General features: G+C 40.7%; 1 protein-coding gene across 7 annotated transcripts in view; it reads right to left on the minus strand.

The window, feature by feature from the left end:
• The window catches only part of utrn (utrophin), a 225,825-nt gene that overhangs the window by 146,079 nt on the left and 55,872 nt on the right, over window positions 1–23,874 (minus strand). For all 7 annotated transcript variants that reach the window (XM_023279832.3, XM_023279833.3, XM_023279834.3 and 4 more), the window contains 32 exons: window positions 23,699–23,812; window positions 23,333–23,488; window positions 22,840–23,010; window positions 22,495–22,686; window positions 21,590–21,724; window positions 19,197–19,346; window positions 18,544–18,705; window positions 17,523–17,654; window positions 17,048–17,221; window positions 16,802–16,957; window positions 16,486–16,656; window positions 15,808–15,987; window positions 15,070–15,198; window positions 14,067–14,237; window positions 13,395–13,451; window positions 12,980–13,135; window positions 12,182–12,319; window positions 11,926–12,021; window positions 10,879–11,049; window positions 10,311–10,483; window positions 6,608–6,758; window positions 5,544–5,719; window positions 5,120–5,255; window positions 4,532–4,681; window positions 4,154–4,306; window positions 3,964–4,065; window positions 3,613–3,733; window positions 2,916–3,133; window positions 2,669–2,786; window positions 2,247–2,452; window positions 1,188–1,342; window positions 843–1,032 (listed from right to left, as the gene is read on the minus strand). In XM_023279832.3, coding sequence (XP_023135600.2) covers window positions 843–1,032; window positions 1,188–1,342; window positions 2,247–2,452; window positions 2,669–2,786; window positions 2,916–3,133; window positions 3,613–3,733; window positions 3,964–4,065; window positions 4,154–4,306; window positions 4,532–4,681; window positions 5,120–5,255; window positions 5,544–5,719; window positions 6,608–6,758; window positions 10,311–10,483; window positions 10,879–11,049; window positions 11,926–12,021; window positions 12,182–12,319; window positions 12,980–13,135; window positions 13,395–13,451; window positions 14,067–14,237; window positions 15,070–15,198; window positions 15,808–15,987; window positions 16,486–16,656; window positions 16,802–16,957; window positions 17,048–17,221; window positions 17,523–17,654; window positions 18,544–18,705; window positions 19,197–19,346; window positions 21,590–21,724; window positions 22,495–22,686; window positions 22,840–23,010; window positions 23,333–23,488; window positions 23,699–23,812 — 4,860 coding nt within the window. The remainder of the gene's footprint in view (window positions 1–842; window positions 1,033–1,187; window positions 1,343–2,246; window positions 2,453–2,668; window positions 2,787–2,915; window positions 3,134–3,612; window positions 3,734–3,963; window positions 4,066–4,153; window positions 4,307–4,531; window positions 4,682–5,119; window positions 5,256–5,543; window positions 5,720–6,607; window positions 6,759–10,310; window positions 10,484–10,878; window positions 11,050–11,925; window positions 12,022–12,181; window positions 12,320–12,979; window positions 13,136–13,394; window positions 13,452–14,066; window positions 14,238–15,069; window positions 15,199–15,807; window positions 15,988–16,485; window positions 16,657–16,801; window positions 16,958–17,047; window positions 17,222–17,522; window positions 17,655–18,543; window positions 18,706–19,196; window positions 19,347–21,589; window positions 21,725–22,494; window positions 22,687–22,839; window positions 23,011–23,332; window positions 23,489–23,698; window positions 23,813–23,874) is intronic.

The raw sequence follows: 23,874 nt of genomic DNA on the forward strand, positions 1-23,874 counted from the left end.
AGAGCCTATCCCAGCTACTCAGCCAATCATGACAGCTAAAATATTTCTGTCCAATCTCTAGATCAATACAACAAATACAGTCCAATAAACAAGACAACAACATCCATTATTTCCTGATTATCAGAATTATATTTGCACCAAGACCAAATCTAGCCATGACTCAACAACAGGTTGCAGAAGTCTCTTATTAATGTCTATAAAAATCTGATAAATCCTCAGAAATCTTTGTGGTAATTCATGCAGCAATTTCGTGGCATTTTCTCGAAATTTTGTTGTTTTTAAATAGCTGGACAATGGAGAGACAACAATACCGAGTGTCACTCTCGGAGCAAGAGATGAGGACAAAATTGGCAGGGTCAACATTTTAAAAAAGATATTACGCCTTCAGAAGAGAAAAGCAGATCAGCGCCTGTTATATCTGTTGAAATGGTGAGGTGAACTGACTGTAGGAATAAAATGTTACATTAAGATGAGATGTGTCAAATGGTCCCAGAAGGAAGGTCTGAGTAATTGACAAGCAAGTGAGAGGCAGCACAAACGCACACACACTGGATTCCAAAGCCACACATGACAAGAGGATCAGTGAGCCACATTCAATGCACACTGGCACTCACATGCCCTCTGTATGCCCTCTCATTCACAGCCCTTTAACCAGCAGCACATGGAGGCGTATACACACACACACACACACACACACACACACACACACACACACACACACACACACCAGCTTCAGTTCAGCTGGTGAAAGATGCATTAATGAAGGATGACACTGAGATAATAGGCTAGCACCTGTGCATCAATTCGCCACACACTCACAGTTTATCAATTTACAACCCTACCTCCAGTTGTTGCCTCAGCTCCTTCACGTGGACGGAGTCCTGCGACACATCTTCCCTCTGGGAGGCGTCGGCCAGCACGTTGACAGTAGTCTCTGCCTCCTGGAGCCATTTGAGGAAGGACTCCAGCTCCCTGAGAGACACCTGGACGCTTTTCAGTTCAGTGTCCAACTGGGTGTGACGGTCGCTCGCCCTGCCAATCAATACTGATGCGTCAAATACAAGACTATACATGAGCAAAGATGTGATTTATGGGTATAAATACAGCAGCAGTCAGCAGATTATTAAATAGCAGCTGGTATTTGAATAGAAGCATTGAAACAGGAAAGCAAGGGAGTATGTATGCACCTATTGTTGATGCTGTTCCAGACAGCATTGTGTTTATCTGTAACCTCTTTGATCCTCCTGGTGTCGTCAGTAGCATATTCTCGCAAAAGGTGGCTGGACAGCTCATTGAAAGCTGCAACTGGAGCTTGGCCTCGACCCAGAGCCTGAAGAAACTCCTGTAAAACAGTCAGCACTGTGGCAATCAGGAGACAGACCATCACACCAAAAATGTGACAGATGTGATTCACTGTCAACGCTGTGAACACTACATTTACTACTTTTCTTACAGTTTTCTACATACTGTTTCAGCTTGGTATCCCTCTTCAGTAAGACAAATTGCCATACGAGGATATTAATGACCTACCGGTACTCTATAAACTTAATAAAATCAAATAGAACTTACAAATTCAAAGAAATTAGTTATTCTACTGCTCAGCTCTCTGACATTGTTTATTTAACCTCTGCTCAATCAAGCGTATTGCACAACACATGACTCCTTATTATACTAAATTTAGCATTTGCAAGCAAGTCATCCATATATGCCCACCCAGCTCCTGCTCTTCTAACAAAAAAGTACACTTCACTATTTTAAAAAGACAATTATTCATCATTACAAGGCCACACAAACCTGGAGCAGCTAGCTGTGCATGCTGGATTCTGCTACACTCAGTTGCCCTCTAGTGTTTGGTTCCGGTAATGTGTCAGAAACACTCAAGCGGCAGAATTTGTTTCCAGAAACACTCAGCAAAGTCAACATCTCAAATTAAAATGATGGATGATGTGGGTGTATGAATATTATTAAGGGTCAAAGTGACACTTTATAGATTTGATTTATTCATTCCCACCTTATATAAACTTGTACAGCTCTAAAAAGATGGTCTAATATGTTACAGTAAAGTTTGGTTTGGTCTGAGATTTTTCTCTGCATTAGAAATGCAAGCAGACATATTCCCATGAGTAGATGTCCAGTCTACTGTAACAACAAGGATACACAATCACAGTAAATGACCTCTGAGAGGACAAGCACCAGACATACTGAGGTCATGGAGAGAAAGTTTAGAAGTAAAATGTTTCCCTAACCTTACTGTCTTCCAGCTGTTTAGTCAGGGGATCTCGGGACCGCTGAAGAAGGTTGTGGAAACGTCCTTCGTTGTGCCCAATGAGGGCCTTCACCTCCTTTCTCTGCTCCTCCCATTGGTTGCTGTGGCCAATCATGTTATCCAGCTGCTGGAGCCGTGCCTCAATGCCATGCTGAGTGCTGTCCCACTGGCTTCGTACTTTCTCCACTGGAGCCAGAGACAGATGTATGAGACAGAGAACAAAAGCAAAGTGAGGGTGGTAAACATGAAAAAAGACACGGTACATACAGCACAGCACATGTTCTGAGCATAATTCTGGCAAAATTGCATCTTCGCTATTGTGTTTTGAGCAGCTTATGTGCTCCTGAAACTGCTCAGCACCTGTTAATTCTGTCTAGCACAATCATTCTGCTCTGTACTTACATTTCTCAGTAATGGATGTGCGAACATCAAGGTTAGAGGTCTTGTTTTTGATGTTCTGTGCCAGGGTGAAAATATCCTCTAGCTGGGGATGTCGCTGCTCCAGGTCACTCTTTGTCACCTGCCACGTTAAAAAAAAAAAAAAAACATGTGATCCCATTTGGTGATGAAAATTTACAACAAACATATTATTCCACTGAAAAATGTTAATCGCAACTTCCATCCCTCCTCTCTTCCAAACGCTTCTCACCTGAAGACGCCCCATTGTGGTCCGGATCTCCTTCGTGTCACCCACGGTGACAATATTAGACTTCAGCATCTGGGTGATGAGGACGAGCCAGTCTGCCAGTTCAGTGGCGGTCTCGTTGAGATCAGTGGGCGCCACGGTGTCTGGCGTGTGTGGGGTTTTGTGGCGAGGGTCCTCGCTTACCAAGCTGGCCATCTGCACGGCTGAGGGGACCGCAGATACTGGAGCAGGGGCGAAAAAAGGCAAGGAACTTAACACTTAACAGCAATGTTGACATATAGAGCTTCTTTAAAAGGAAATGATGCAATGAACATTTAAGGTGTTCGAGTGAGAGAGGAGGTGTTGTCAAATGGCTCTCGGAGGATAGTGGCATCACACTCAATGAAGATGAATGAGGCACAGGGACTGTTTTAGTGTTATACAAAAAAGGACGCTGTTGCTCACCTCTTATTTGTTATTTCATCATGTCTTTTTATGCTCTAGATAAAGGTAAACCAACAAGGAACTGCACATTTGTCACCTGAGTATTTATTCCCGCTGATAGTACATGTTTGTATGTTTGTCATGCCGAGGAATTGTCTTATTTTCTGTTTACTGGGACAGGTTTTCTATAATTTCCTACTTATCCCCTTGATGCATTTAAAATAAAAAAGAGGCAGTGATTGTGAATTCAAATGAGTATATTTCCAGCATTATTTACCAAGCTGCTGGTGCTGGACGACATGTTGGTGATGTGTCCATGGAGAGAGAGGCGGCTGGAGAGATTCCCTCAGTCGACTATCCAGTGCTTTCCAATCAGCTGCCAGCTGCTCTACCTTACTCTGTAAAAGTGAAGGCACAGAGCGACACATACGTATAATTAATGACTTAGGAAAAAATATTACCACAGGAAAGAGCGTATCCAGATTTTAATAAAAGAGCCAATTAAACTTTAATAAATTATAGGAGATGGAATTACCCAAAGTGGGGTAGTAGAGTGCAATACGGTATAATTATATGCTACAATTAGCAGTAGTTCTTTCCTAAATTATATTACTATGAAAGCTGGGACCTTTTCCTGAGGCAACAGCTGCTGTCGTCTCTGCAGCTCTATAGAATGAGCCAACAGGTCCTCCAGGTCCTTCTTCCTGTCCTTCATGGAAACCTCCAGAGCCTGCAACACATCAAGTCGTGTTATTTGTGTGTATGATCTGTGGGTTTTTCAGTGAGCATTGGTGAGTTATTCCTTGTGATGTACTGACCTGCGCTTGGCTGGGATTCAGGCCTCGGGTAATGATTGTCTGGTGTGTGACGACGACCCAGTCAGTCAGCCTGTTCATCCTGTCCTGGAACCGGGCGTGACTTTGCAGATTGGTTTCCACCTCCCCGACTTTGTCCAACAACTCATGCGTCACCTGCAGAGAAACGAGGGACATAAAAAATGAGGGAAAGACAAAGAAGTAGTCAATAAAGAAGACAGGAAGGACAGAGTGCTGCACCTGTCAAGATGTTGTGAAACATATTACAGTATTACAACATTTACAGTATGGAGTTACTTCTACATTTCAAGGTTGAATTAATAAAAAGCAGAGCTACAAGTAGGAATCTGAGCTTGAATATAGTGCTGATATGACTCTTACCTTGCTCCAGTTGAGATTGATGGCTCTCAGTTTGCCAATATGCTGATCTCTGCTCTGAGGACTCACACTGGGACTGGCCAGGATCTGAGGAGCGTGTTTGTTCAGCCAACCAAGACGTTCGTTCTGTACATCCATTTCCTCAGCCAGGGCCTGCAAGGACAGACACGCTGACTCTTAATTTCACAATCACTAATTGAAGGAAAATGAGAGAAAGGTCAAGGGAATGCAAACTCAAGAAGGTAATGCTGTGCAGATCAGCCTGTAAAACAGCTGTTCGATATAGCCGTGTAATGTCAATCATTGTACTTTTCACAGTGCGTCTCCATAAGGGAAAAGAAAAAATACTGTATGACTGTATTTCATTCCAGAAAACTGCACTGCTCAAAACAAGAGATGTGAGAGTTCTTTCTGAGTATGTTTGCTCGTGACTGAAACTCGCAGAAATGTGTGTGTACAATATAGCATATAGGGAAAAAGAACAAAGGAAAATACATCACAGGCAAAGCGGACCACAAAAATAGCACTCTCCAGCAGCTCTGCGCTCCCATGAATCACACCAACTTGAGTGTGTTTTGTGTCTTGTGGTACCTTGAGTTCTTTGAGGTTTCTGTCAGTGGCAGTGACAGGCAGGGAGCTAACAGCGTTTTCTGACTGCTGCAGCCACAAAGCCAGCTCATCGCGCCTCCTCACCAGGTCTGACAGGGCTGGATCCCCTCCAGTCAACCTGTATACACACACACACAAACACACACAAATAAACACTCACACTGATTAGGATCTCACATTTCCTCCAGTTTGCAGGCCTAATCCTGGAATTTACATTTAAATTGCTTGTTATAGTCTGATTGACCACACTGATAACGATAACCTGCCAAACACTGATAAAGAAACAGTCTGATGGTGATGCTACACTGTACTGTACAACTAAGACGTTACACAGTCAGCACATGGAAATGTCAAATCTAATACAGGATCCCCTAAATGGCACTGTATCATGTGTTTCTGTGGATACCTGCGCTGTCGATCAAGGACCTGCCGGTTGACAGCTCTCCATCGTTGACCCAGAGTTTCTAGCTTCTCTTCAAGCAGGGGCCCATCAGGAGATGACAGCTTGCCAATTATCTGCTCCCCAGTGCGGGTCAGTACAAACAGGACAGGTTGATGGCTGGCGAGGCCTTCTTCCAGCTCCTAAAATACACAGAAAAGAAAGAAAAAGATCATGTTGGAAATAGAAGAAGAACTAAAGTGGAATCAGGGTTCAGTCAAACAGCATAATCTGACTCACTCTGGGCCAAATCCCCAGCTCAAGTCCATCTCTCCAGGCAAATCTCGTATTGACACATAGGCATGATTTGTAGCGAGTCAAGATTTAAGCTGCCAAATCTCTACTTCCACCGAAAGAGATTTAACTTGCCAAGACAGTCCCGTAAAGTAGAGTGAGTGATTGTAAAGTCCGCTAAAGGGTGAGTCAGCTAATTGATCTCTCAATTCCCATCCACTTGATCCCTCGTCTCATTCTCAGTGACTGTGAAAACATGTAGAGGAGCTAGACAGACAGGAGTTTAGCTCAAGTTTTGCAAATCACACTGATAAAGGTGGAAATGGCGGCGGTGCTGTCAGCGATAACGCAGCAGCTTTAGAGAACTTAATTCCCCTTGGAAATGAAATTGCCGCTTTGGTAATCAAACAAAGCAAAATTGAAGGCCGCCTTTCGCCCCGCTCGTCAGCTCACTTCTCCCTATTTCCTCTCTGCATAATGAAGAGTTAGATGTACGGTGTTTATTAGGTACATTACAGCACCCACTTTTCCCCAGGGGGAACAAAACGCAATTATCTTCTGTCTTACATATCCAACCATCTACCTGCCTATATCTCGCTAAAGCATCCTAAGATGTTAATAATCTTGCAATGAACTTCTCAACAAAAGATGATATTGTGACAATGTCTGTATTTGACTAATTGGTGTTTAATAATAAAGTTAGAAACTACGTGCACATGTAATAATAATGTGGAATACATTTTTATATATGCAAATTCAGGCAGTCAGACACTTCCATAAACCATCCATCCACTGACCTCTTGACGCTGCCGTGCAGATTCTAGATCCAGCTGTCCATCAGGGCCGATGCTCTCAGACAACAGTGTCTCTGTGTCAGTCAGCCACTGACTAAGGTCTTTCAAGTCACAGTGAAACTGACCCCACTCCTCTATGGCACGATCAAAACCCCTGCAACAAAACAAGGAATCGTACAAACACAACTACTGTGTAAATATTATTTACAATTTAAAAAGCAATGATTGACAGTGGAACATTTTTAAACTTCACCTGTTTGAACCTTAAACACATCAATCAGGGTTCTACACAGATTTTATAATATTTAGTAGACTCTTGGTAAAATAGTAATTTTCATTAATGGAGATATGTAACAGGAAACATGTCAAACATCGAAGTTAAAATATGTGAAAAATATGTGGATTACCCCAGATGCAGTGGTAAAATAGTTCAGATTCTTAACTGAAACCAAAGTGGCAACACCGCAATGTGAAAATGTTATGTTACAAGTAAATGCCCTGTATTCAAAATGTGTATGTATTGTGAGGAAAATGTACTGATTGTTTCCAGTGAACATAAACATTTTAACCTTGTAAGCATGTCTATATTGTTTATTGTATATCCTACAAGACACATTCTATGCAAAATACGCAGTTGACATCATGGCCAAGCATTTCCACATTGAAAATGACTTCCAGGGCTACATACATAACAAACCTCAGGATCAAATCTGATTCTGAATTCTGTATCATTATTCTTTAGAATTAGTTTACAGTTCAAATATGTATAGCTGATTTATTTCAATAATTTAAAAAAAAAAAAAACTCGCCATTGTGTAGCACTGAGTAGTTTTACAGTGTTTAAGCAGGTGAGCTGCTATGACTGAGTTGCAGCAAGTTACAGAGGGAGGGTGGAGAAAAAAGCAGGGACACTAGATCTGTGCATAGTAAAGGATGCAAAGGTGTAGAGTAAGAGCCCAGGGATTTTAAGGCACGAAGGGATAATTTTTCATAGAAAAGCCTTATAAATATGTAAGTCTTAATAAGCAAAGTTTTTAGGTGTTTGAGCAATGCCAGAGAAGGGAGCTGAAATAGCCACTATCCAGCATGAAACCATGAGTATCTGTGGGTACATCATGGAGAAGGGCCCTCAGGATTAACTGCTCAGAGTGCCTCAGGCAGCAGAAGACAGAGGAGGGTGAGGAGGAAAAGAAAGAGTCATGCAAGACCAAGCTCCTCCATGGGATGTGTCATTAGCAGAAAGAGAAGGTGGCTGACATCAAAATATCCTCCCAGTGGCTAGAAAAGGCCAGTCTAACAGACAGCACTGAGCCTCTGATCATGGCAGCTAAGGAACAGACTCTAAGCACCAGATCCATAGGGGCAGTGGTCCACTACAACAGACTGTGCAAAGATGCCCCTCAGACAGTCCAGCATATAGCAGCAGGGTGTGAGTTGCTACACTGAGAGGTATAACCAAGTGGCTGGGATAGTGTACAGTGTCAACAAAGTACAAATGGGGCACAATACTGAAAAAAGTTGAGAACAACAGAGCTAAAATCTTGTTATTCTTATTTTTTATAGCATTGACACTTTTATTTCTGCACTGTGAAATGGATGAGAAACATAATTTTGTTTAACTGTGTACTACATACATTGCTGAATGACAGTAAAGCTGAAGTTGAAGTTCCAGAGTGACAAGCAGCTGCTGACTAACAAACCTGACATAGTGGTTCTTGACAAGAAGCAGAAGAAGACAGCTGTGACAGATGTGGCAGCTGACAGTTACATCAGGAAGAAGGAGCAAAAGTGTGAGAATGACCCAGTACCAGGGGCTGAAGTAACAACTGGAACAGATGTGGAAGGAGATGTCTACAGTGGTAACAGGAGCATTACAGAGAGGCTCCAGTAAACTCTAGGTACAAAATCTGAGTTTTCTGTCCTAAAGGAAGTAACAGGTGGGATACTGTGGTGAACCCTTAAACTTCAGCTTGACTCGAGCTTGATAAAGAGTATATTTACTGTACATAAATTCAACTACTTCTTTATGTTAGTGTCTTTAATTCAAAGCACAACATTGTATTGAGCATTTCACACATTTTCTTATTATTTAACTACAGCTGTCGGATAAAATGGATAAAGTTAATGGTGTAAAAAGCATCAATATTCCCCACTGTAATGAAGTAATAAATGTAGAATCTTTTTAAGTATTTCTTTCTCAGCTTACCCACACTGTGTAAATAGGTTATGGCAATATTAACGTTTTTCTTTGCATTACTGCTGACTCTTCTGTCTCTATATCGTATGTAAATGATCTTTTCTTGTCTCTTTTTTCGCTATTGGTGTTTCATACCGCCCAGGGGTATGTGGAGTTTGTTCACTGGTGGCGTGGTCAGAGTCAATCCCTATTTAAGATGGATTCTGACTTTGCATTTGGCTGATGAAGCATTGCATTAGTACGTTAATTAGTGCAAGTTAGACAGTGTCTGTTTTGGACTTGCCACTGTAATGAAGTGACATTAAAGTAGAAAAAAAAAGCAGCACAATAAAAAGATTTCAATTTAAAAAATGCCTCCACCATGTACTTAATGCATAACGCATGCAGAGGATGGTCGTTTATGCATTTGGTGACTGATCTTGGCTGAAATGTGTTCAAGAATAATGTATAAGCTCCATTTCATCCATTAAATTTTTCTTGGTGAACTACAGAAGTGTCAGCTTATAGATATATCATATATTGATGGAACTTACTGCATTTCTAGTGCTTTAAGTTCAGGTTGAGTGGGATTCACACAAATGTGTGAAAAAATGAAAGGATTCTGCTCTCTAAGAATAAAACCATGTTCAACCACTGGGAAATGATAAGAAAAAATGGAAGCTGACCTCTATTAAAAATGCCATAACAATCAGGAACCCCTGACACCGCCATGAAGTTTAGTGACACTACTGAATAAAAGAAATATACGAGGCTGATTACTTAAATGCATAATATAAAAAGCAGATTTTTATCACACTGGCGGTCTGCATGAAGGCCATTTCCTCCTACAGCATCGCTGAGGAGCTGAGCTGAGCAGAACAAATCTGATCAGAGAGACGCGTTGAGGAAATGAGTTTTGGATGAGCAATTTTACAAAATACACTCCATTCTTCTGATTTTTAATGATGCCCAGAGGTTACGGTGATTACAGATGGAGTGCTTCAGCGTTTGTGTGCAAACTCAAAATTAGCTTACTAGTTTACTTTCGTCTTTGCACAGACTGTACTCTGCAAATGAAGACTGTTTATGCCCAAGGAATTGTGCTGATGGTAGTCAAGGTCACCCACAATGTGTATGAATGAATGAATGAATGAGTGAGTGACAGAATATGTGAACAGGCATGAGACTGTTTATGCCCAAGGAATTGTTCTGATATTCACCAAGGTCAGTGTGTGTGTGTAGGGAGCCTTACCATGCACCCTGGTCTATCTCTTTATCTGCTCCCGCTGTCTCCTGACTAGCAGACAGCTGGCATTTAATGTCCCTGCAGCTTGGACCAAATATCCTGACACAAAGATTCACACACACATCACTTCTCAAAATAACAGCTTGTTCATTTTTTTTCTTCACAGTGGCAGGGTTTTTTGGGAGATGCTTATTCAAGCTTGATTCAGCACCTTACCTCTATCTAATGAGTGTATGCAGGGTGTGATCTGTTAGATGATATTTATGTAAAGTTGGTGCACATACCCCTTGCGGTGGTTGTACATGCGGTTGAGGCGGTCCCACTCTGCATTCAGCTGCGTGAGGGCATCTCCAATTTGGGCCGCTTCAGCAGGGGAAGCATCCCGGATGGCATCAGGCTGGCGCTCATGGATCCCTGTGACCTGCTCACTGAGACGTTCCAGATTCTCTTTGATATTCTATGAAAGGAAAACAGAGAAAGAGGAACAGCAAAGTTAGAGAAGGGGGGGTTCAACTTTTAACTGTGGCAGCTATGTGACACCAATTAACCTCAATAATCCCACCCCAGCCTTATCAAACTGAATAACTCTGTAGTCAGTTTTAACTCCAGACCTAAGGCCTCTGACGCCAAAACATTTTGTTTTGGAACACTGTCCCAAAAGTGCAAAACAAGTCACGAAAATGATACGATTTATTCAACAAAGATGTGTCCATTAACATAAAATGTGTTTTTATAATTTTGATATAACTGCTGTACAAAAGCAAATTCATTAAAATATTGCAGATCATTTCTGTGACATGTCTGCAAAAACTATTTCCAATATAGTAGGTTGGGTATATAAGTGCAGCCCACCTTCAGCGTGTCCTCCTGGGTAGAAAAGTCTTCATAAAGCCCTCCACTAAGCTCCGAGGAGTTCAGGAGCAACTCATTGTCAGCCATGGCGAGAAGAACTTTGTTGATGTCCAGCATGTAGTCAGAGGGACTCAGTGAAGGAGCACTGCTACGTTCCACTACAGACATCTCCTACACCACAGACGACATGGAGAAAACAACAATAAAGTCACTTACAAGTTAGTTATTTAGTTAGAGTATTGTACTAATTCCAAAGGAAAGCAGCGGTCTTACAGCAGTCACATCACATGAATCACAAAATCAAAAACAATGAGGAAGGGAAATTACACTGCAATTAAAAGATAAACTTCAGGGGGGGAAAATCATAACAAAAATATTCATTAATATGATAAATACAAAAGAAAATAGAGTAAAGATAGATCCACAGCTACACTGTGTGCTAATGATACCCTGTACAACAGTGAAAATATAATATAGTATAATAATTAGTGCAATTCAGGTAGATAATTAAAGAGATGCGCAAGTCTCCGTGATACATAGCATCATAGATTAAAAAAAGTTTACAGAAAAACAATATTCTGTCAGAGGAAGTAGAGTTCAAACCCCAACACAATTCGAGAATCACTTTAAAGAATGATGTAGCATTCTTTGTCGCAGAGGAGTGGAAGAGTTCTACTGCTGAAAGTTCTTTGGTGTTTTACAACAGGTCATGGAGAGGATGCGAGGCATTTCTTGTGATGTTCAACAGTTTGTCAAGCACCCTCCTCTTCAAAACCAACTTCAAAGGCTCCAGAGAATCATAGATTCTGCCTTCCCAATCAGTTTTGGTGTCATTGGCTCAGATGCTGCTGCTCCAGCAGACTGCAGCAAGGAGTATTGCTCTACCCACAGCAGAGTGGTAAAAGACCTGTAACATCCTGCTGCACACACTAAAGGACCAAAGCTTCTCTAAGAAGTAGAATCTGCTGTATGGACATCAAAGTATTTGCATTCCTCCAATACCTAGGTACAATATATACTATACGTGTGCATGTATGAGTTCCTCACCTCGGTTGGAAACTCTGTTGTTTGCTCTCTAAAGGTGCAAGAAGACAACGAGTCCACAGAAACTTCAACCTGCCTGATTTGCAGCACCCTCAGCTCCTAAAGCAGGCAGACACACAAACACAAGTTAACGTGACTGCATAAGTGTACATACCCAAAACACAGTATGACAGAGACTTGTGTGTTTCTAAATTTAAAAAAGACACTCTCACTATGAGCCAAGCAAAGAGAAGACACAACATATTTGTATGCATCTCACCCTGTGTGCAGAATATTGGCTCTGCAACCGGAGCAGCAGGAGTCTCAGCTCCTCCCTCTGACCCTCGTCTGAAGTTTGCTGCAGCAGTTCTTCTCCTCTTCTCAGCAACTCTTCCACGCTGGCTTTCTCCTCATCCATCTGGTGCAGGGAAACACAGTAAAAGGTCAAATGAAGCTTAAACCCATCTTTCCTCTATTCAGTGGACATGAAAAAGATCAACTTACACACTAGAATCTGACATTAGTTCTGCTATTTTGCTTAACAAGCTACAAGTTGCTCAGGCTACAGACACTGTAGAAACCTCTCAGGAAAATACTGTTCAAAACACAGTAAGAGCTTTCTGACTGCCACAGTGACCTTGCTTTGGATTGGTCTGGGTTTTTTCAGCCTGTGTGTTTAACGTCATAAACCTTGATAACACAGATTGAATTCCAGGCATGTTAAGCCTTGAAATGCCCAATCAAAGCTTGTATTATCAGGTGGCAGCTTTATATAGCCTGTGGCCTGGCATATTCCTCATAGAAACGCTCATAAAATTTCAGAAAGAGAATCACCTGGGTCAATATTCTTTGTGTGTTCAAATTCCACTGGAAAATTGCTACAAATGGCAAACCTTTGACCAGACAATTGACAGAGTGCATGTTCCTCTATTCTCATTTATAAAGTACATAGAGCCCTGTCTTATTAAGGCAGATACTGCCAATGTCTACTAATATTACCATGGCTATCATCATCAGTTGCTTCTGAAGTTTTGAAAACGCAATGAAAACTTGTAAAAGTTAAGATAAACCTGTGTACCTTGTCATCATCCAGGATGTTTACTGGGTCCTGCTGCTGCTGCAGAACCCTCAACGTGTCCCGGAGCTCTGCCTGAAGGTCCTTCACCTCACTGGGGACTACAGCCTCAGCAGGGTGAGTCTGGCTTTCTGCTCGGATCTCCTGACTGTGAATGACCTGATCAGCAAGAATGAAAACAAACCTCAGGCACCTCAGTCAGAACTACAAAAATGAATGTAATTATCTTGCTATATCCTCAAAGAGAGTTCATCCAAACTGAAATTTGCTGTCTTTTCTCTAGAAACACTTGACAGCTCTTTCTATGTACATAAAGCTTGTATAAAATGAGTTGTGTGTCATACAGTATCATGTGATAAGATATGATTTAATTGGTCCCATTGCCCTTGGATCTAGTATTGATGATTGTGTCTTGTACCCGCTGGGTTGTGTGCTGGTTTATCTCAACAGCACCTGACTCCAGACTGGTCATCATCTGTGTGCCACAAAGAAAAGAAACACATATACTTGTTAAATAAAGTAGAAACTGCTGTCTCTATTTGACATTTAACCCTCTGAGCCCCACAATCTGCTGGTGGATTTGAAAGACATATCTTAAAAAAAACCTCCAAAATTATACAATTATTCAACCAAATCTAACTTTACAATCATAATATCTCAGAAAGTAATTTTATTCAACATGTTTCATTTTAAAAAAATGCCCACAATAAACCAAGACTAGTCAAGATCCTGTGGAAACCAAAAATTTCTGCACTCCACAGCGCAACCATAAAGCTGTAAGTACCTGCAACCAACAGCCACTTTTTGTCTGAACTGCAGGCTGTGTTTACACAAAAGACATTTATGAGTTCTCTCTACTTCTACCCATGGTTGCACTGTTTCAATAACGGTGCAGGACTTTATATTGCAATGAAAAATGCTCCTACAATGAATAAAAGCATGACAGGAGTAATAATGTGCAGAAACTGCTTGGAGTTCAGAGGGTTAACTTTTAGTGTATACACCAGATTGAATTCCACACACAGTTTGTTCCCGATGAAGGTGGTCATAATTCTGTTTGACAGTTTTTTTTGGTTAGTGGTTTTTGTACCTTGGCAGTTTTTATGTGTTGGGAGACTTTGTCAAAGTTGCAGTTAAGCTCGGCTAGTTTGGGCTCGACCACATCTCGACAGGCAGGCCCCCTGCTGGTCATCAGAATGATAGCTTGGTCCCTGACATTGTCCACACGCAGACTGATGTCCTCCAGCTCCTCCAGCATGCTCTAAGGACAAACCGCAGAGAAGCTGTTCATATATTTATTACTTTATGCTTCCAGTCAATCTCTCTCAGGCTGGATGGAAGTGTAGCCTTGGGTCGGATCAGGAAGCTTGGCACAGAATGTACTGTTCAAGGTTAACAGGCCTTGGGAACAGCTGATATTTAGTAGAGACCTTCAGCTGTCATGTGAAGAGGAAAGTAAGGGTTAAGAATTTAATACAACTTCAAGATAAATTATTTGACACCACCATAAAAGGTTCAGGTTCCCTTTTTTCCTCATTTTTCCATTTAGCCACCTACTTTCTCAGTCATACCCATACAACCCTCTCTCTTGCCCCCACCCTAACTAGTTCTCGCTCTCTTTATTCCATTTGGTGAGGTGAAGACAGGCAATCATTACTGAGAAGTGTACAACAATACCCAACCCAACAGCACACAAATATGTCTGCTTTTGAAAAGTCCCACCTTAACCAAGCACAAAGGTTTCTCCCTCAAGAGTGTACAAAGCTAATCCTTTCGTGTGAAAACACATTAAAATCTCTCTATACCACAAGGTAACAGCAGGGGTAATCCTTGGATGGTTTTTAACAGAATGCATTACCTTGCCAGAAGCAGTGATTTCCGTAAAGCACACTATTATTTGATACTTCTAAGCTTGTCGTTGTATGAGCTCTGCCGATTCTCACATATTTCTCAGACTTAACAGTCAAAGAAAATTGTATGAACTAGTAACTTTCCAATGGTAGTACAGACACTAAATGGTTCCTCGTGCTTGGTGCTCGGTATCTTCACACTTACTCTGACCTCTCACAACATACAGACTTTCTCTGCGTTACCTTCACCACGTTTTCCTTCTCTGCGGGGGCCAGTCGCTCAGCCTCATCCAGGTGGATCTGGGTCTGATAGAGCCAGGTGCTGATGTGAGCCAAGTTCTCATCAAAAATTTCTACTTCATTCTGGTGACTCTGCACACACACAAAGAAAACAAAAGCTCAAGGGTTTCTTTATGGAAAGCAAATATTAACCAATGTTTAAGGTCTTGCTGTATTTTCTGTAATTTCTCTTCACCTAAAAAGAAACAAAAAGTCATGATCTCCATAACTCTTTCATAATGTGCCACAGTACACAATTGTGCAACAACAAACTCTTTATTCTCTTTGTTCAAATAGCAAATGTATTTATCTCGAGGACGTGTTTTGTCTGCCCTTGTTTTGTTGTGGATTTAAAGTTAATTTAAGTTAAAGCCTAGGTACAACAATCCCTTGAGTTACATAGCATAGTAAGGAAAAGTTTCATTGGGTTGAAAATCTTTCAACAAAATAACCTTGGAAGGAGGAAGAAATCTAAGATACAAGAAACTTTTATATAATTTCAAACCTTAGCATGTATTAAAAGTCTCAGTTTATAACAGAAAGTAGCTTTTGCTCCTTTACAAATTGTGGCAAGCAATGCAGATGCACATGCCTACAAGACTTAAAGCAGCTGGGAGAATCTACTTAGTCAGAGAACACAGAATAAAGAACACAGCAACTCATTATTTATTTTGTCCTATTGTATGCAGTATTTTCACTCACCAGCACAGCACTGAGCCAGTCCTCGGTCCAGGTGCGGACTCGACCCCAGGCTTCATTGAGGCCACAGAGTTTGTCTTCCAGCTGAGCCTCACTTCCCTCCACCAGAGTCTGCAGACCAGCACTGGTCTCCATCAGGCTGGACAGCTCCACCTTCCGACGCTCCGACTCCTTTAACAGGTTCTGATTGACCGACACACACAGAGAGCACAATATATTCACCAGGGTCATGTAATAGTCTCCGTGTTTCAATAGTTTATTGCCGTGTCCTCTAGCTGGTGTTAAGATTTATCTCACACACTGTTGAACATAAAATATAAGGCATGAATTACAGGCACCATAAGCATAAATAATAGCCTGTCTTGATATCCTGAAGCTCAAAACGAAAGTAAATATTCATATATTCAACTCAAAGAAAAGGACGTTTAAAAACAGCTGTCAAACTGTCCCACTGCTCCATCTACTGGCAAGAGACAAAAGCACTTATTTGATACTGCTAAAGACATGAGCTGAAAACTTGGGAAAATGTCACACTGATTTAAACTTGTGTTGTCATAGTGACTAAGGAAAGCCACATCTGACCTTTTACTGTTGCTTCCCATGTTTTTAATTTATTCCTTGTGATTACAACTTGAGAGAGCAAAATATCTATTCCAAAAACACTCCTGGACAGCTACTCACATTAGCCCATGCAACCTCAGCCTCAATGTCAGCTGGCATGTCTCCGCAGCTGTTTTTCTGCTGGAGCTGAGCCTCATTTGTGGTCAGCCAGTCCTGCAGGGCAGAACTCTCCTTCTGGAACGTCTGAGACAAAGACAAAGCTTTTTCCAGGTCCTGCTTGCCCTCTGTTACCTGTGAAGAGATTGAAAAAAAGGGTGTCTTAAACAGGCCCCAGAGCAATGACAAAAATATTGAACACTAGTTATAATCTAACAGGAGCTGCATTCTGTATAATAAGGTGAATTCACATGCTTTAAAAATCCCCAAAACGAGTTACCTGAGCCCCTAGGTCATTGTAGAGCAGTTTGAGAGCAGTAAGTTGTTCATCCATGGCCTTAGGGTTCTCTGTCTGCTGTTTCTGCACAATCTGGCGACCTGTTTTTATCACCGTCTCCACCTCCAGCTTCACCTCACTCAGCATTTTGTACAATTTCTAGACAGCAAAAAGACAAAATATGTAGTTGTGCAAGTAAACAATTTAGACAAACTATGTCTGTGGACCTAAGAAAGGTCTGGTTCTCACCATACAGCCGCTGAGGTGGGACTGGATTCTTTCTGGTTCCACATCCTTAACATCCAGAATGTGTAGCTCAGCTTTGGCACCATCCAGGACCCTCTTACAGTCCAACATGCGCTGTTCAAAGTTAGCAGGTTTCTGGAACAGCTGGTACTTTGTGGAGATCTCCCTCAGTTTCCTCTGCATGTGAACAATGCGGAACAGATAACAAGGTTACAAATTTCTGTCACAACTCAGATGACAAAGCACTTCTCTAAATGAATATATATGCAGCAAAAGCAACTTCAAGCAAGTAAAGTAATATAAGAACATGAGACAATTTCTGGCTTGATTTATCAGTAACATTAATCTAACTCTCCTCAGTTAGACTCTATGTATGAAAGCACAATACGAGTGTTGCTTTATTAAGTGTGTATGATAATGTGGTGGTGACAGTAACAGAAACCAGTTCCTGACATTGTCCAGTAGGAGTCAGTGTTACCTGTAGCTGATCCAGCATGGTGCCACCCCGAGCAGCTTTGCCATCAGTGGTGGGCGAAGGCAAGTTGGCCACATTCCTTCTCCTCATCTCTTCCACTGTCACTTCGTGGGCTGCGATCTCTGCCCCGATGGTCTGAGGGAAAAATGAAGATGAACACAAGAATCTCATGACTTGACATATCAAGTGTAAAATGAGTTTCTACACGTAACTTTACATCAAAATCTTGTAAATTTAATGGATTTTTAGTCTTCAAAAAAAAAGTCTTTCAACCTTTAAAATTAATGTATTGAAGTTCGAGAGGTTGTTGAGCCCTGTGTAAGAATCCTGAAAAAACAGATTTGACAGGCTATATGGCTACAAGAGTGTTGTACAACTAGGCAGGCACTTAACACCTGTATATAAAAACTCGCTGGAAGCCATTAACCGTGACGGAAGTCTCTGTCATGGTGGCCCAATGCTAGGTCAACCCCTTTGATTTATTACATTAAAAGGAAATATTTGTAAAATGTAAAAACAAACAAAAAAAATTAAGAGGGTTTTTTATGTTAAAAATAGAACAGTTCATTAATTTTATTTTACATTGGACATTTATATTTATCGATTATTTCATCATTAGTATGTTCCTGTAGGAAAAAAGCACAGAGAAAACCTATAAAAATTAAATGGAAAAATTTTGTTGAATTACATTTTTTTCTTTAGAGTGTAGGATATAAACACACAACACATGACCCCCCCCCCCATGTATTTCTGCGTTTATTACATCATTTGAAAGTTTTTATGTATATGTAACATTCAGATAGAATAATCATGTATTATTGTGGCATTTATACATTTGAGAAGACAAACTGAAGTTTAGGGCTGCTTTTATGATAAATACTGTACATGGGAAATACTTAATAACTATTTATTGAGCCTCTAGTTGGAAGAAGAGTCTTTAGATTTGGGTGCTTCTCCAAGTGTCAGACCTTGTTTGTTAAGCCCTCCAAATGTGAATGCGTGCCCGTGTTCGTGTGCACTGTACCTGCGCCTCCTGAGGGAGCTGGAAGGCGTCAATGCGATCAGTGAGGTAGGAGGTGAGTGTGTGGTCCAGCTGGTTCAGAGACTCCTGCAGCGTTTGGAGCGACTGTTCGTTCTCCTTCAGCGTCTGCAGCTGCTGCTCGAGGCTGATCTGCCGGTTCACTGCCTGAAAGAGGACACACACAGAAAGTGTTGAGGGTGTAACGTAGCCAATTAGTCTCCTCTGATCACGTGTCGATAGTTGGGGGAAAAAATGTATATAAAAGCTGATATATGTTGCTACTAATCATTACACTTAGGAATGAAAATAGCCCATCTCAGCCATTTCTTGTTTCTGTTGAACTAATTTCGTTTGGAAAATAAATAAAGGTATGTTTTTATTATAACAGAATATATGCATTACAAGAGAATACCAGAAGAGTTCTAATAAAGACACAAGATACAGTTAACCGTTTTCTGTACATCCTATAGATGCACTATATAGCATTATATTGGGGGAAAATTACAGGGAATAAAATTAAATATACATTTTCACAGTGAAAGAACATGCCCAGGTACAAAGACTTATTGAAAAAGAAATTCAAGCATACTATTTACCTTATTCTACAGCAACAAACAAAAAACATCCACACATTTGCACAAAGAAAAGGTCCTGACCTGGTGGTTGAGTTGCTCATAGCGGGAATTGAAGGCCTCTAGTTTTTCACTAATGAGTTCATCAAGTATGCCCCCGTCTATCAGCGTCTGACCCAGCTCTCTGATCTGTGTCCGGTTGTCCCCTGGGTGGCGAAGCACACTCTCCAAAGACTTGAAGGGAATGGAGAGATGGAGAAATTGATAAATGTCAGAGCAAAGAATCAGAAAAATCAAGCAAAAGAGGAAAAAGAGGAAATGAGCATGAGGAAGTGAAATTCCCACAAAAAATAAAACAATCCTTTGATAAAGCTGCAAAAAAAGGTGAAGAAAGCTGTTTTGGAATGCCAACCTGAAAAGCACAAAAAATGAAATCCAGTAAATAAGAAAAGTGTACATGTGCGTATGAAAGATTGAGAAAGAATCAAAAAGCTGAGCAAACAGATGGAGTGCAGATGCAGAAACTGCTTTGCCGGGTGTGTCAGATAGAAGCAAAGTGAAAAAAGATGATAACTGAACGAGAAATGAGAGATGAGTGAGAGAGTGAGCTTGTCGAGTGACGGCACTTTAAACAGTCATTGTTTATGTGGGGGTCATTAAATGTGCGTTTTCTTCCCAGACGTGATGGACAGAGAGAGCGACAGGCCCCCTCCAGAGGGGTGAGGCTGATTAGGAACACCGGGAGGAAGGGAAGGGTGAGAGAACAAGATCCAGAGGAATGAAAGGGGAGTGAAAAAAAGAGAGAGACTTGTTGGGGGAGAGAAAAAAAAGACGTGATAAGGACACAGATGAGGGGGAGGAAAACATTGTCTTCAAGGGTCTTCAATTTCCTTCATCACTATGCGATGTTACAGAAGCAAGTCTGTGATTAAAGTGACTCTGACAATCATGCTGCAGGCGGTCTACAGATATAGCAGCAGAGGAAGACGGAGCAAGAGAAATTTGGAAGACAAATCAAAGACAAATGAGGCTGTTGACATACCGTTACATATGGTTTGTGGAATGTAACTTCTTAATATCTACCCAACCATTTAATCTGAGAGCCTATCAAATGGGGACATAGTTACAGAAACAGGTAGACTACAATTTAAAATATTCCAAGATAGATGTTTTTTTGATTTAACTGTAATTCACATCTTAATGACAACATGTTTAAGAGCAGGGATTATGTCAAGTTACTTGTTCGATTTCTTCTGACATGTGCCCTCAGCTATGGAGAATGAATGTTAATTTTCAAAATAGTTTTTTCACAAGTAATTCTGGAAATTTTGTAAATAGATGTATAATGTTAGAAGTGATGTTTCAGTTTTTGCTTTGTGACTCCTTGTTCAAAAACTAAATAAGCAACTATTCAGTCAACAGTGAATGTTGAGAGATGGTTCATCTTTTTCCTTGTGTGGCTACAATCTCCTAAAAACCCAAAACCCAACATGGCCCAGAAATGTACTCTCTGGAACAAAATTGGAAAAACTGTTGAGAAAATCGTTGAAAAATGGGATCCAGTCAGGAGACACAAACCTGATCAGCTCTAATTGTATGGCTGATTGCTAAATTAACTTTAATTTACAAGTAGCCAACACAAAACTCTGTCTTACCTAATGTAATTTTAGTAGCTTTCTGCTCTGTGACTGGCCGTAACACATAAAATAGAATTTCCTTGCCAAAAGTTGATAAAAATACATCTAAGTTTTCTTGTATTTTTTTAAAAATCATTTGAAAAAATTTAAATCAACATGTACTAGTTTTTTCAAGTGCTCAAGTGTGTTACCAAGCCTGGAGAAATATATTTGACTACTTACATTTTTCATTTGTTTCTATACTTGTCTTTTACCTGCTCTGTGTAAACACATCCTGCAGTTCAGCCCAGTTCAGTCAAACAGCCCCAGAAATTTTGTGACATGACTTCTTATCACCATCACTTCTCATCACCATCACCACGTATCACCAATGGCTTCATGATTGTAGAATTTGTTGTTTTTTTTACAATGAAATTTGTTTAACGGTTTCTAATGAAACATGGAGAATAATGATTCTGATCAAATGAGATGATTTATGCTTGGTTTTTGTGAGGTTTACCGACAGATCTGCACGTCATACAGGATTAGTTTAAATCACATTGTATAATTTAAAATCCGACAACTGTTTACATTTTCTGGCTCTGAAAAATGGTGCAATTTTGCAGATTTGTTTCAAAAGCAACATGCTTTTTTGGGGTTTAAAGGATTAAACATGAATTGAAACTGCCCAACAATTGTGAAAATGAAAATGAGAAAAAGAAAAAGGAGCAGCAAATTAAATGCGATTACAAGACACTTGATTGATTGTGTGTGTGTGTGTGTGTGTGTGTGTGTGTGTGTGTGTGTGTGTGTGTGTGTGTGCGTGTGCGCGTGCGCGTGCGTGTGTGTGTGTACATGTACCTCCAGAGCTTCATTAACTGCCTCAGTGCTCTCTGGTAGGCTGTCGGTAGCTTGGACCTTCTCCTCCAGAGTGTTGAGCCAACTCTGCTCCATGTCCAGGTACTGAAGCAGCTCCATCCAACAAGACCAAACCTCCTACAAGAGCACACCCCAACACAATCAATAATCAAAAACATTTACAAGAAACGGAGAATAAATAATGATGAGACTATGACATGACAGCCTTTCACTGTGCATTTTTAGAAATAAACTCAATACTTTTGTTAAACAGCAAAACTCTAAGGGCAAAGAGGCGGTGGTGACTAATGGATTTCAGGCAAAGAATGTACATGAGCATAAGCACAACTCAGTGACGTGTCTGACCTTTACCCTGTGGAGTCTGGGGGATGAGAACTAGAAAACAGAGCCCCTAACTATGACTTTACACTCACACATTAGCTCTGAAAACCAGAAACCACCAGTATTCCCTTCAAGCTTCTCTTGTTCTTTGCATGAAAATTAACAAAAGAGAATCAGAGAAATGACAGAAAGCATAAACCCACACATCATTCCAATACTGAAGCATAAGAGCTGTAAGCTGACGGACAAATTGGGCCACTGATGCATAAAACGCTGAATACATTTTATGTTAATATATGCCATAGCAGCTTTTTGTACTTACAAAAAGGCTTTATATTCCAAGCTAATCTAAATGTATCACAATGAGAAAGTGCCGCTTCTTGTCATAGCCTCAATCTAAAACTACAAACCTGGGAAGCTTAATAAAAGCATAGCCTGCTATCATTTCAACTGATTTGTGAGCAGAGTAGAATTCATTTGTTCGATGATTAATAGTGTTATTCGCACATAAACCAAAAATTTCAAAAAAAACAAAACAGAGAATTCACATTCAGAGGAAACATTACCTCCAAGGTGTGACACTTGCTTTTCAGCCGGTCGCAGAGCTTGTGGTAGTTGGCTAGAACCCCTTCTAGCTCTGAGGTCAGCTCGTGTCCACTGCCTCCACCAGGGGGAGAAGTTCTGGACACCAGCATGTTAATGCTGTCTTTCAGGATCTTTACCTTCACCTCTTTCTGTAGCACATCCTCTTTAGCCCGCTGCGAGAACACGTAACAGGACAATGATAACAGAGAATCAGAGTTAGAAACAAACACTAGGAAAGCACACAGCATCACATGATCAGAGAATCACCGTATTTCACCAAAGTTCCCTTATAAAAAGTGCTGTGATTTAGTCATATCCACTTCCACCTTCATCTCCTCCAGTGATGCCTCCAACTCCTCAGGACTCTTGTACTCAAAATCCCTCATGAGAAATTCCTCGTCAACTTGGGTCATCCACTCCTGCATCTCCGTCAGATCTTTCCTCAGATTCACCTGCCTCTCCTGAATCTCAGCCAAACGCTCCTGACAGCTCAGAAGCTGAAAGGAAACATACATCATCAGGTTTTAAAAAGACACCAGAATGAATTTGGTAAGATCCATATTTTATAACTTTGAATTACATGTTTCCTAGATTGCTACACTGGATTTACATACAGATCAGAATGTAAAAATCAAGCACAAAGTAAGTCAGCTACAACACTAAAGTCATTTGTTCCCCAAAGTCATGAGAACTTTGGACAACATCTACAGATATTCGAAGACAAATTAATCATTCACACACACATAAAAGAAGCAATACTGTAATAAAGCAATAATTAAATTAAAATACACAAAGGACACATAAAATGTTTTTCCTCACCTGTTTGCTGAGTGCTGTCCACCTGCCCTGGCACTTATCCAGCTCATCCTGCCCCCACTTGGCCAGTCCTGGGACTGCAGCCCCCTGGACAGCGCTCACATTCTCTGCCATCTGTTTCAATGAACCTTCCACTAACTCCATCTCGTTAACATACTCCTAGTAATCGGAAAAACAAAGGATATATTTAGGCAAATATTTAAACAATTCAGTCCAAAGGAACAACATCAAAACTCTTTATTCAGTTGCTGTCTCACCAAAAGCAATAGTAAAAAGATTTTAAGTAGTGAAGTTAAAATTTCTTTACAATTTCAAAATCTGTTGGAAAAAAAACATTAGTGTTTTTTTTCTTTTGCACTGTGCCGTCACCTTGCACTGATTAAGTTCTTCCTGTAGCTTCTCTGCTTTACCCAACCTTGTGGCATCCCGAGACAACAGCTCCTGTACCGCATCCAACTTAGGTTCCACTTGCTCCAAACGCACCTAAACACAGCATTACTGTAAACCACTTCGACTATATAAACAACGAAAATGAAAAACTTAAC

This window comes from Amphiprion ocellaris, chromosome 12 (genome assembly GCF_022539595.1).
Source record: "Amphiprion ocellaris isolate individual 3 ecotype Okinawa chromosome 12, ASM2253959v1, whole genome shotgun sequence".
NCBI classification, from domain to species: Eukaryota; Metazoa; Chordata; class Actinopteri; family Pomacentridae; genus Amphiprion; species Amphiprion ocellaris.